The sequence below is a fragment of the Lycium ferocissimum genome, chromosome 10 (genome assembly GCF_029784015.1).
Source record: "Lycium ferocissimum isolate CSIRO_LF1 chromosome 10, AGI_CSIRO_Lferr_CH_V1, whole genome shotgun sequence".
In the NCBI taxonomy this organism is placed as follows: domain Eukaryota; kingdom Viridiplantae; phylum Streptophyta; class Magnoliopsida; order Solanales; family Solanaceae; genus Lycium; species Lycium ferocissimum.
The window spans coordinates 59,624,613-59,638,458 of record NC_081351.1 but is presented as its reverse complement, the minus strand read 5'-3'; the positions used below and the strand labels follow the sequence as shown (position 1 = coordinate 59,638,458).

Genomic DNA, 13,846 nt, shown 5'->3' with positions numbered 1-13,846 from the left:
AAAGATGTGGTTGATTTGCCGGATTGGTGCATACCGGCTGGGGAGTTTGATATGAAGGAACCGAATGGGTGGTTCCCAGGATTTGGGTGTATCTTGTTTGTGGTGGAGTGCGGTAAGAAACACCAACGTGATTCGAGTCAGTTGGATTTAATGGAGGTGGGATGGTTCCTGGTGGGTAGAAGGGGAAGTGCTCAGGCATTGGAGAGCTTAGTGAAGGAGAGCGAAGAGGCCTTCTTCCTTCAGTCGAGGTGTCCTTGTCAGCATTGGCTGCCTCATTCCTAGTCACCTTTTCTTAGAGGGCCGTGACAGCAGTTAGTAATATTGTGATCACATCTTCTTGAGATAACACTTCCTGTGGGTCTTGGGTATCTCCCTAGCGGAGAATGAGCTTATTTCCACCATTATCCGGTGTACCTGTCATTTTCTCTTTTCCTTTATCTTCTTTTGAGAGGGATGCTAACGCGGCCTTTGATCTTGTGAAGTATGCCAGCTATCTCTTTTCCTTTATCTTCTTTTGAGAGGGATGCTAACCCAAGTGGTGCAAGGTATCGCCACAGCTTGCATTTTTTCGAACACATCCTTACAACTGACGGGTCGAAGAGCCACTCTGAACGGGGAAGATCAAGATTTGAAGGCTACGGTCCACCAGGCAGGTGGATGAGGGTCCGCTCTTCCAAAATTTCCTAATGCCATGGTGGAGGTAGCTGGCACCGACTCAAGTGAGGGTGCATAGAAATTAGATCCCTTATTAGTAGGGCATAATAGTCAGACTCATCATTCGCATCATTTGCTTCTTCTTGAAACTCGGGGAACATCCCAAAAGGCTCTTGGTCTTCCTCGACCTCTATGTCCACAGGTTCAGACTCTTCTTGTTCCATATCCTGGGGCTCAACTTCCTCTGGTTGCTCTTCTTCAGCTTCTTGTGGTTCGAAGGCTTCCTCTTGAGGCTCTGACTCTTCTTGTGGATCTGACTCCATTATCCATGGGCCGGATTCAGCTCCCTGATTGCTATTTCCCTCTTCTAGGGCTCCTTCTCGAGGTGTCTCTGGCCTCTTTTCTAGTGATATGTAGTTTATCACCAACTTTCTCACTTCCTCGGAGAAATTCTCCTCATAGTACTGTTCCTGTGGTATCCCTTCCGGTGGGTTACCGACCAGATTCAGTAGCCTATCAACCTCTTCAATCTTCTTTCCTATTTCTTAAAGATGCTCTTCCATTTGCTGAACCTTGAGAGCATCTCGGCGGTTTCTGCTAGGTGAGCATGTTCTGATCTCCTTGGTTTGCCATTTGTAAGTCAACCTTTTTGAGTGGAGATAAACTAGGGTAAGTCTTAAGTTAATTGGTCTTTATTTTAGGTATGTAATTTAAAATAATAGATTAATCGTACTCAGGCTTTAATACATGATAGCTCATATAGCAAGTAGGCATGTGAAGCATGTAGCAAGCAGTCATGTAATTTGTAAACAATTATACTACGCGTGTTCCTAAGGCTTTTTGAGCCAAGGCTATCCTAATCGTTTGAATCATGCAAGTGCCATTTGTAAAGATGAAATATTGCCCCGAAAATCATCATTGATTAATAATATTTTCCACGAAGGGATTACAAAAAATTATGAAGCCGACATAGGGCTATAATAAACAAAGTGGTAAAATCAGCAAAGTCCTCCTCTAACGACTGATGTCGAAGCTTGACATGTTTTGGCCTTTTTGGCCCTTCGAAGGGCGGTCTGAATGTGAAGACATGTCTGATACAACTCCATTCTGACTATCACAGGATCCGACTCTTCTAGAATCTTAGCCAAACCCTCATCCGTACTTTCCAAACATTCTTTCAGGTGATCTTTTTCTCGGACATCATGATGAAATGTGGTCCATAGGATGGGTGTCCGGGCCAAATGACCTTGCAGCCATCCATAGTAGCCCGGGCCAAATGACCTTGCAGCCTTCTCCCAAATTGCCTCAAAACCCGAGGTGGATAGTGATACGCTCAAATTACACCTTTAATTAGCGTAAAGCAGACGATCTCAAATATAATAACCCAACAAGGTTGGGGTCGAATCCCACAGGGAATATGGTGTGAAAAGGTCTAAAGTCGTAAAATGCTTAATTTAGGTCTAATGTCTTAATCCGGTGATTTTTGTAAAAGTTGGTTGTTTATGACTAATAGCTAACTAATTGCTTTGGATTGTAATTTATGGTAAAAGAAACAAAGTTTGTGTCCCCTTTTGATAAGGTGTATGATCATGGGTATTGATCTTAATATACTTCTAATGGATCATTACATGAATGCACTTAACCTCTATATGAATCTCTTTTATTTTCCAATAAATAAAGATTATCTCTTTCAATGATTTTCCCAAATAGAACAAAGTGAATATTGAAGAATTGTAATTGTGCCAACTAAATTCTTCTTATTCCTAAGTGAATTTATTAAACAAAGTTTAAAGCTTTGATTTCTTGTTATTTATTCTTACCAAACCTTAATTTTTTTCCTAAACAAATAAAGATTTATGGCTTTAATCAATGTTTGCAACCATTAATTATGAATGAAGAATGAAGAATAAATAAACCTTAATAATCCATTATGTGTATATCAAGCACAAAACGCCCATCATTGGGTTCACAACCCTAGTAAGGAAATTTAGTTACTCATGACAAAGAACAAGAAACAAGAATTTAAAGAATTCATAATTGTTTACTTTGGATGGAAAGAGGAACTGATAATACTTGAATTGATGTTTTGAATCTCCAAAGTAAAGAGAGTATTTAATGTTCTAAGCCAAAAGTCAAGAAAATAAGAACCGGTGCAAAATAAAACCCTACATCATATTATTTATAGGTTTTGAAACGTAAAAGTTACAGAATTACACTTTGGTCCCCCACGACACAAAATAGGGTCCGTATTTCACATTACGGACCGTAAACTAGTTTTACACCTTAGTTTTCCTTCAAGGTCTGGGCAACTACCGCATCATGGATTACGGACCGTATTTTGATTTACGGTGTATATTCTGCTTGATCGTCTTTCAACTTGTAAAACTTCAACTTTCTGCCAAGTGTCCAAATGCTAAATACGCTTTGAAATACGGACCGTAAAGTGGAATACGGTCCGTAAAAGTTTTCGTATATCACCATCTTCTCCGCATGCCTTTCTGGTTTTGCTTATCTTTAAATACGCCCAAGGAATACGGCCCGTATTTGAGAATACGATCCGTATTTGAGAATACGACCAATATTTTATCATCAAGGCCAAATTCTGCACTTCAACAGTTTTCATCCCAAAATTGTTCCATTACCTGAAAGAGACTAAAAACACATTAAATTGCCACTAACTTGCTTAAAAATAAGTAAAACTTCTCATAAAAAGGCCCTGGATATGCCATAATTTCCTGGCACATCAACACCCCCACCTTAAAGTCTTTGCTTGTCCTCAAGCAAGTCATACAACACAATGACTCGATCTAACACCTAGATATAACAGAGTACTAATGACTACAATGGTTTTATCTTCGAACTATGGGCATCCATGTTTATCACAAAGAACCACCTCAACTTTCAAAATCAGAACACGACTCATACTCAGGACACTACAACTCACAGTGAAGTTTCAATGCATGTCATAACATTATCAGCAGCATCAATATACACACAAACGTTGCTTTTTCGAGAATGCTCATAATTTCATCCGAATGCCCTCACATAGACCAAAGAATGTCCCTCACACATATGTACATCACAATGGGGACTAAGACCAAGGAGAAGAGAAGTCACTCACCCTAACAAAGAAATTCACAGATTGCACTTACACATACCATAGGCTTGCCCTCATTTTCAATAGTCTCATCTTTGGACATCTTAGCTATGATCACTCTAGGAATTTGTAGGGTTGTGATGTAGGCTTTGGGATGAGTAGGATGCATATTTGGTCAATAGTAGCTCGCCCTCCTTGAACACTACACTTTTTTTTATTCACCCTTCTTACTTCGCTTCTTTACTTTATCCTGTAGGGTCGGTGTGACTTTATGGGACTAACAGTAATAACTTCTTCTTTTTTTTTTTCATATTTTTTTTTCAACACTATGCATATCAACACCGAACCCTACACCATATAACTTCGCTTCCACCCTCAACTTAGGCTTTTAGCCTCATTCTCCATAGAATTCACCTAATAACACCCAACTTATTCGTTTTTCACATTCATAATGTCAAGGAGGGATTTTGGTGCAATGAATGGGATTATTCAAAGAAAGGCTAAAGGCTCATTAGTGGCTAGTCAAAGAAAATTGGTCACATAGGCTCAAAATAGGTAACTAGGGATCATTGCCCATTCACGTATGGACAAAAGCGTTTAGAAAGGGTTTCCAGTTACACAAAGATGGCCTAGGATCAATTCACAACCAACACAACTATAGAATGCAAACACGACTACTCGGGCAAGTTTTAGATTGCAAGCACAATAAGTGAACTAGACTAAAACTCACAACACACAATGGCAACGGAATTCAGCTTAACACATCATCCCAAGCAATCATTCAGCGTACTTAATACTCTCATAATTATCATGTCATGAAAAGAACCAGTCCTGTCAATTCATAGTTATTCTTAAGTATTCATCAAAATTTTGAGGGATTCCAAATTTTTTTTTCAAAGTAAAAAATTAGCATGCAACAAGTTACTAAAGTACTACCATATAAGTCAAAACTACTCTATTCTACCTAAACAACCTAAACATGCCAGTTTCGACAACAAACCCCTCAGGAAAAGAACTCTGGCAAAGAAAAGCCGAGGGGGGTTCCTAAACACATATTTACAATACCACCCCCAACAGAAAAATCAAGCACTGTCCTCAGTGCATCAATAATAAGATCTTTAGAAAAGGGAGTCATACCTGGGTTCCCTAGGCGCTGTGCGTATCTCAAGACTAGCCTACCTCATCAAGCGGCTTACTACTGGACTCGGCTGATCGGCGATGTGGCTCAACTAAGGACTCAAGGATGGCCTGATGAATATCCTTCACCTCCGTCTTCTTCAATCTCTTGGCCAACTCCACAGGATCCACATATGTCTCACGGACCCTCTTACCTTTGTCCCACACAAGGGACTTATCATCATCCTCCTCCTCAGACTCCATCAGATCCATCACCGGAATGATACTCGGCAAAGTTGCACGTGGTGTTGGAACTGGTGCGGTTGTTGTACCTTGCACTGTAAGCACCTCAAGCTCTTTATTCAGACTCTCCAACTTCCTCCTCAAAGAAACACTTATTCAGACTCTCCAACTCACTCCTCAAAGAAACAGACTCCCCACCGAGTGCGGTCTGCTCTCGAGTCACCAATCTAGACTTAAAGCTATCTAGTCTAGCCTGATATACCTCGTGCTTCTTCTGTAACTCCACACGAATCTCTGTAGTAGCCTCCATAATCAATGTCTCCATGATCTTCACCACCTTTGGTTTGAACTGTTGCAGGATTCTCCCTACCTATCTTTCAGCCTTCATTGCCATGAATACAATCTGACTATAGCTATCATGGCTGAAATTTAGCAGCTTCTGCTATGGAAGCCGATAGATCTACCGCCTCAGCCGTAGCCTCAGTACTCGCGGTAACACTTTCTGGGACACCTGTAGTGGGAGCAATAGGCTCAATAATAGTAGTATCAACGTCGGGTTCTATTGGATCAGTCCCAAAAGCATGGCTCTGACTCAACTCTAACTAAGTGTCGTCGTCATCACCGGATTGATCTGCCTCCTTGTCATGCTTGCCCGAAACTTTATTCTTTCTCCAATCTCCCACATGGACAGCTTTGATGGTGTTTTCCCATTTCGAAAGCTGAAATATCCTCGCCCTTTACACAACTGCGTGATAAGACACGGGAATACCATGGTTTGCTTGGGCTTGTGTGCCCTCACATGCAACTCCTCAGCAATTAGCTCTCCAATATCCATTGGATACTTCGACATAAACGTGGCAATAGTGACTGCTTGACTGGTTGTAAAGGTGTTGTCAGCCTGGGTTGGAGTGATCCGGTACCTAAGCAGCGTCCACCAAAACTTGGCTTCCATCGACAAGCAACTTTTAGTAATCCTCTCTCTCCCATCATATGTCCATTTCTTCTTGTGTGTCTTAGATGTGATAGTGGCTGTAGTCCATTCCCTCACAGACTTGTTGTCTTTCCTTGCCCTCTTGTCTAGGAAAAGGCTCAAATCGGTAGGTGCCACATAGTCATTGCCAAATAGAACTCTGTTGATGGCCTTGGAGAAAATATCAACATGGGAGTTTTGAACTGTCTTCTCCAACATAGGTATTTGATGCCAAGCGCGACTCGGCTTTTTTAGAGCCATCAACACAGCCCCATATGCCGTATAGAATTCCCTCACGACATGCAGACAATATTGTCTTAGCTCATGAGTTAAGGCATCTAACTGATACATCCTGATGGTCTCGTCAAGCTGTGGATATACCACCCTCAAAAAACAACCGTTGCTCCTCAAATATGCTTCTCTGTGGCTTGTCCCCATTTGTTGTCCCGACCATCCATTAGTCATATAACTGTTTTGAACTATTGACCGAGAATCTGAGTTTTTCTTCTTCCAGATGTTTGGTCCGGATGGCTAATTTCTGACCCTTTGGTGCTGTATCAGCAGCCTGAGCTTGGCTAGGACTTGGCTCCTCTGAGCTACTCTCTTGCTCAGTTTGTTGTATCACCCCTTTGCTTGTTGCTTCCGCGTTAGAATCCCCCTCTTTAGACTGGGCGGGTTCTGACTCAGATCTAGATGGTGTCATGGTTGGGGGTGTAGATGGCCTTGTTGATGTGCTATGTGTGGGTGCCCCTCTGACATTCGGTGGAGGTATAACTTCTGCGAACTCGGATCCTGAATTTTCTCCTTTAGAATTGGAGGGTTCATCTCTCAAATTAAAATCCGAGCTCACTTTCTTTCCTTTGCCCTTGCGTTGGGGCCCCGCTTTCTTTCTTTGCATTTCTTTTTTGACCCATCCCTACAAGAGACACATCCTATTAGTTGCCATGAAATAACTAAACAAAAACCAAAACAAACAAACTGTACACAAAAACTATCTTTTGTCTGTGACCGTAAGCATAAAATACGAACCGTAAAGTGAAATACAGTCCGTAACTCAGGTCGTATTGTGCCATCTCTATTTCTTCAGACCTCACTATTTTTTGGCTTTTCAATTGAATGACCAAATATGGTCCATAACTCAGGTCGTAATGTGCCATCTCATATTTTTGACTTCACTGCTTGTGGCTTTTCAATTTAACGACTAAATACGGACCGTAAAGTGAAATACGGTCTGTAACCTAAGTTGTCTTTCAGTTCATACAGTCACAAAAACAGAGTATGTGTTGGTAGCTTAAGAAAACATCAATTATCATGGTTTCACATTGTTTTGGGTGTTGGGTTACTCAGAATTCACCCAATTTTATAACAAATTCATTTCAATTACTCATGGGTCATGCTATTGGTGGGCATAACAAAACTTGAAATTGAAATTTAAGATATGGAATGCCCTCCAACCCATTTGGGTCCTATCAACACACTTTACAAGAGATTTACAAACTTATGACATTATTGCCCCAATACAAGATCATTAACCAAGACAAACTTCACAAAACCCTAGTGTAATCAACACCTACCAACTATTTCATAACCAAATTGAATAAATTAAGAGTGGAGAGTGTCAATCATACTTGTAATGATGAATACTAGATGACAACCTTGAAGAACTTTAAGAGAAAAATCAGCAAGAAGTAGTTAAACCAAGGGAGAGAGATTTGGTATGATTTGGTGAAGATGATGAATTTCTGATGGAACATTGGTGTATTTATGGACATGGGGGGTGGAAGATGATGAGTTTGGTAGTGGGAGGTCGTGGGTTGATGTGTTAGGAGTGGGAGTTATTTTTGAAATGGTGGGAATATGAAAAGAGGCGGCATTTATATTTCTCTCTCTGCCCGTTTATTTAGGCGACTGCTCGCTTTTTTTCTTCTTCTATTTTTCTTTCTAAATGCGGTCCATAAAGTGACATACTACCCATATTTAAAGATTTTTCTTTAGACAATGCACTATGTTGTGTCATGAAGGATTACGACCGATCTTGTTTACGGGCAGTATTTTGAAATACGGTCCGTATTCCATGGTCGTAATTTTTCATGTTACAATACAGTGCTACTGTTTTATGACATTGTTAAATATGCCTTGTTGTGTATTGTGAAATACGGTCCGTAAATCCAAGACGTGTTTTGCAATGTTGCAAAACAGTCTATCTAATGCTTAATATACCTATTCTTCATTAATGTTTTCTGCAATATAGTCCTGCACCAGAACAAACATTACCCTATATGCTTCAAGAACAAAAAGAAAATAACTATTACACTTGGGTTGGCTCCCAAGAAGCGCTTGATTTAACGTCGTGGCACGACGGTGGTACCGATTTACTCCTGGTCGGTATGCACTGGGTCAGCATTTATTCCAAGGTGCTTCAACCTATATCGGTCAACAATTCTATCCCGATCAACCATACCGTAATAGTGCTTCACCTACTCGCCGTTCACCTTAAATGTCCGAGTTCCATCTCCGGACTTCAGCTCAATTGCCCCATGGGGTGAAACACCTACCACCTCAAATGGACCAGACCACCTTGATTTTAGCTTGCCCAGTAGAAACTTCAACCGAGAGTTGAACAACAAGACTGGATTACCTTTGTAGAATTCTCGCTTTAGGATTTTCTTACCATGATACTGCTTTATCCTTTCTTTATAAAGTGTTGCACTCTCATATGCCTGGTACCGGAATTCATCCATTTTATTGAGTTGAAACAACCTGATCTTGGTTGCCTCTTCCCAATCCATATTCAATTTCCTTAAAGCCCAAATAGCCTTATGTTCAAGTTCAACCGGCAAGTGAAAAGCTTTTTCGAAAATGAGTTTGAAGGGTAAAGCTCCAATCGGAGTCTTAAAAGCCGTCCGATAAGCCCATAGAGCATCATCGAGCTTGCGGGCCCAATCAGTTCTGTTTGCATTTACCGTTTTAGTTAGAATACTCTTGATCTCTGGATTGAAGACTTCAACTTGCCCACTTGTCTGAGGATGATAGGGAGTTGCCACCCTATGTTTCACTCTATACTTCTCCATCAATCCCGCGAAAGCTCTATTGCAAAAGTGGGAACCACCATCACTAATTATAGCCCTCGGAGTACCAAAACGAGTAAATATATTTTTCTTTAGAGACCCCATAACACTCTTTCCCTTATTGTTAGGTAAAGCCACTGCTTCTACCCATTTCAACACATAGTCCACAGTAACCAAGATATACTTCATACTACCAGAGCTTACAAAGGGTCCCATAAAATCAATCCCCCAAACATCGAATGCCTCCACCTCCATTACAAAGTTCATAGGCATCTCTTACCTTCAGCCTATACTCCCTTGCCTCTGACATTGATCACAAGACCACACCAATAGATTTGCATCATGAAAGATAGTCGGCATGTAATAACCGCATTCAAGAACATTAGCAGCAGTCCGGTTACCACTATGATGACCCCCAACAGGAGAGTCATGGCATGCCTTTAGAATCGCCATCACTTCACTTTCGGGAACACAACGCCGAATGATGTTGTCAGCGCATGTTCTGAACAAGTAAGGCTCATCCCAATAGTATTGACGAGAATCCCGCAAGAACTTCTTCTTTTGGTATGCTTTGATCTCTTCTGAAACTATGCTTGTCACCAAATAATTGGCAATGTCTGCATACCACGGTGCCACCTCCATTGACACTGCTAACACCCTCTCATTTGGAAATGCATCATCAATATCTAGCTCATTCGAAGGTCTCTCAGCTTTTTCAAGCTGAGAGAGATGGTCAGCAACCTGATTCTCAGTTCCCTTGCGGTTTTTCACCTCAAAGTAAAACTCTTGCAGCAATAGCACCTATCGGATCAATAGCGGCTTAGCTTCCCTCTTCCCCATCAGGTATCTTAATGCAACATGATCAGTGTATACCACGACTTTTGACCCCAACAGATAGGCCCGAAACTTCTCAAAAGCAAAAAACTATTGCAAGCAGCTCTTGTTCTGTCACTGTGTAATTCATCTGAGTAACATTCAATGTTCTGCTTGTATAATAGATCGGATGCATGATTTTATTATGTCTCTGGCCAAGCACATCACCGATAGCAAAGCCACTTGCATCACACATCAATTCGAACGGTAGAGACTAGTCGAGAGAAACAATATTAGGAGTTGTGGTCAACCGCTGCTTTAATTCATCAAATGCCTTTCGACACTTCTAGTCAAATTCAAACTTAGCCTCTTTTTCAAGAAGTTTACACATCGGGCTAGCAGTTTTTGAGAAATACTTGATGAAACACCTATAGAAACCGGCATGTCCTAAAAAACTTTGAACACCCTTTACTGAGATAGGCGGAGGAAGCTTCGAATTCACATCAATCTTTGCTTGATCGACCTCAAAGATTTTATGCCCTAGGACGATCCCTTCCTTCACTATGAAGTGGCACTTCTCCTAATTTAGCACCAAATTAGTCTCCTCACAGTGTTTAAGTACTTGACCCAGATGGCCAAGACAGTCTTCAAAAGAATCACCAGCAACCGAGAAATCATCCATAAAGACCTTGAGAAAGTCTTCCACTATATTAGAGAATATCAATATCATACACCGCTGAAACGTAGCCGGTGCATTGCAAAGACCAAACGGTATTATGCTGAAAGCAAATGCCTCATACGGACAAGTAAAAGTCGCCTTCTCTTGATCCTCTAGGGCGATATTGATCTGATTATAGCCCGAATAACCATCAAGGAAGCAATAATAAGATCGCTCTGCTAGCTGATCAAGCATTTGATCAATAAAAGGCATAGGGAAGTGATCCTTGCAACTGGCAGTGTTTAGCTTGCGATAGTGGTGCCCATTCTTTGCATTGGGCACCACTGTGATGCCGCCCTTTTTTGGAACACATTGGACTGGGCTTACCCATTCTTGTCAGCAATCGGGTAAACCACTCCAGCATCTAACCATTTGATGATCTCTTTCTTGACTACTTCTTGCATATTCTCATTTAGTCTCCTTTGATGCTCCACAATCGGCTTGCTATCCTCCTCCAACTAGATTTTATGTTCACAGATCCCAGAAGGAATTCCCTGAATGTCTGCTATAGTCCAACCAATAGTACGCCTATATTCATGCAATACCTCCAAAAGTCATACAATCTGCTCCTCAGTCAGTAGGGCTGAAACAATCACTGGCAATGTATTGTTCGGACCAAGGAACTCGTACTTCAAATGTGATGGGAGTTGCTTAAGCTCCAACTTTGGTGGTTCAATGATTAAAGACTTTGCTGGAGGAGTTGTCCTATTTTTCAGATCAAGATTCAGCTTTTTTGGGTGATAAGAATATGAACCCAACAAGTGAATTAACCGTCTCCACATAAAGCTCCATGTCTTCAGCATCAAAGTTTACAAGAATACTAGCCAGAGCTTCACCCAAACTTTCTTCTTCCATTTTGAACTCCACTGCTTCATCAACAACATCAAAAGAATCAATCACCGAAATGCTCTCATAAGTACTTGGTAACTTCATCCCCTTTCTTTCCTGGAAAGTAACTTCCTCATCATTTACTCGGAACTTGATTTCATTCTTCTCCGAATCCATCAGAGCTCTCCCTGTAGCGAGGAAAGGTCTTTCCAGAATAATACAAATGTCCCAATCAATAGAACAGTCAAGAATCACCAAATTTGTGGGAAATATAAATTTACCAACCCGCACAAGAACATCATCAACCACGCCAACAGGCCTCTTAATAGATCTATCAGCCATCTGTAACCTTATAGTAGTCGGCCTTGGCATCCCCAAACCTGATTGCTTGTATATAGCAAGTGGTATCAAATTAATACTCGCCCTATTATCACACAAAACACGAGCAAAATCATGGTGCCCAACAGAACAAGGAATGGTGAACGCCCCAGGTTCTCTTTTTTCTGAACAGTAGTTGTTGAATTAATGGAACTCACAGTGTGAGTCAAACTCACAGTTTTATGTTGCACCGTTTTCTTCATTGTCAGCAGGTCCTTCAAATATTTAGCAAAACCAGGCATCTCCTTGACAGATTCCAAGAAGGAAAAATTCAGAGACAACTGCTTCAGCTGATCATAAAAATTTTTGAACTTAGCATCTTCCTTCTTCTTCACCAACCTCTAAGGAAAGGGAGGTTTAGATTTGAAAAGTTGAGTCAAAGGGCGGAGAGCCCCTTTCACAGTTTTCTTCTTCTTATCATCAGCCTCTTTTAAAATTTCTGGAATATCAGCAACCTTCTCGTCAGTAGGATTCTTATCAACAATAATTGGTGCTTCAGACTGCACCTCTTCCTCTTCATCTATCGGCTCGAGCTCAACAACTTTCTTTTAAGCCCCTTGGAGTATTTTACCACTCCGAGTACTAATGGAAAACACATTGTCTACACCGCCACTCCCGTTCTTCAGATTTGGAACAGTGTCACTAGGAAGTCCTCCCTTTTTAGGAGGGTGCTGCTCTCTAGAAATATCACGCATCTGTGACTCGAGCTTCTGAATAACTACTGTATGGGAACCCACTATCTCCGTTAGCCCAGATAATGTCCTCTCAGACTTTGATTAATTTGACAGAACCTTCTCAAGCATCGCTTCAACCCTCGAACTACCTTGCTCTGTTCATTTCCCTTTCGGTGGTATATAAGGATTAGAACTCTTGTTCCTAAAATTGTTCTTTGTTGTTGTAGCTCCTTTGGTTCGTACCACCATAATTATTATTGTAGTTCCCTGAGTTGTTGTTGTTCTTGTAGGCACTCTGACCCTGCTAAGGTCTCCATTGATTCTGATTCTGGTAACCACCTTGGTACTTCTGTCTTTGATAACTCCCTTGAGAATTGTTCACATAGTTAGCATCTTCAACCTGCAGAGGAGGTCCTTCATGAAATGGGCCCTGTTGGGCCTGGTACATCCCCTTTGGTAGACCTGAATCCTCCTCACAAATATTTACCTTCTTAATTTGGGTCTCATCAAACTTCTTTGTTAGCAAGGAAATATTAGTTGCAAGCTCCGCCAATGTTTGCTGGGTATCTTGATTCTCCTTTACCATATTCTGGATCATGACACTACCATAAGGCACAATATCAGCATTGTTTGAGTGCCAAGCTTGATTGTGTGTCGTCAGCCTGTCAAGTATGTTGGTCACTCATCGGTAAGATTTATTCATAAAACAACCATCAACTGCATTGTTTGCAATTGATTGCGTCACTGGATCCAGCCCTCGGTAGAACTTCTCCATTAATATGTTCTCCGGAAAACCATGATTTGGTATTTTCTACAAATATTCTTTAAATCTCTCCCAAGCTTCATATAATTGTTCCCCTGGTCGCTGCTTAAATTCATAGATCTTGTCACGAATCTCGGCCTTCTTGCTAGGAGGGTACCATTTCTTGAGAAAGACTACTACCATCTCTACCCATGTAGTAATAGAATTTTGGGGCAGCTTCTCGAACCATGCTCTTGCATCTCAAGCTAAGGAATATTTGAAAAGCCTCAGTCAAATAGTATCATGTGAAACGTTGTTTTGGATGTGATTAGCACATACGTCCACAAAATTCTGCAAATGACGTTGAGGGTCATTATCAGTAGAGTTTCGAAAGTAGCCCTAAAGCTTCAACAACAGATATAGAGAGGAGTCAATTTTGACGCTTGCAGCTCCAACCCAAGGATGAAAAATAGCAGATGCATAGTCCTTCTCAGGAACAAGATCAGCGAAAACATTCTCGTCATATGATTCATTCGCCTGATTAT

General features: G+C 41.1%; 1 protein-coding gene and 1 non-coding gene across 2 annotated transcripts; one reads left to right on the top strand and one right to left on the bottom strand.

Moving 5' to 3' along the window:
- Positions 1–683: 683 nt before the first annotated feature.
- Positions 684–5,435, bottom strand: LOC132035054 (uncharacterized). The gene is made up of 3 exons (XM_059425373.1): positions 5,285–5,435; positions 4,931–5,205; positions 684–1,184 (listed from the first exon to the last, which is right to left on the bottom strand). Exons 1-3 carry the CDS (start codon positions 5,433–5,435, stop codon positions 684–686), a joined length of 927 nt encoding a protein of 308 aa, XP_059281356.1.
- A 7,915-nt stretch (positions 5,436–13,350) lies between these two features.
- On the top strand, positions 13,351–13,456 carry LOC132035665 (small nucleolar RNA R71). The gene has a single exon (XR_009409386.1). It is a non-coding gene; the product is annotated as a small nucleolar RNA R71 (small nucleolar RNA).
- The last annotated feature ends 390 nt before the right edge of the window (positions 13,457–13,846 follow it).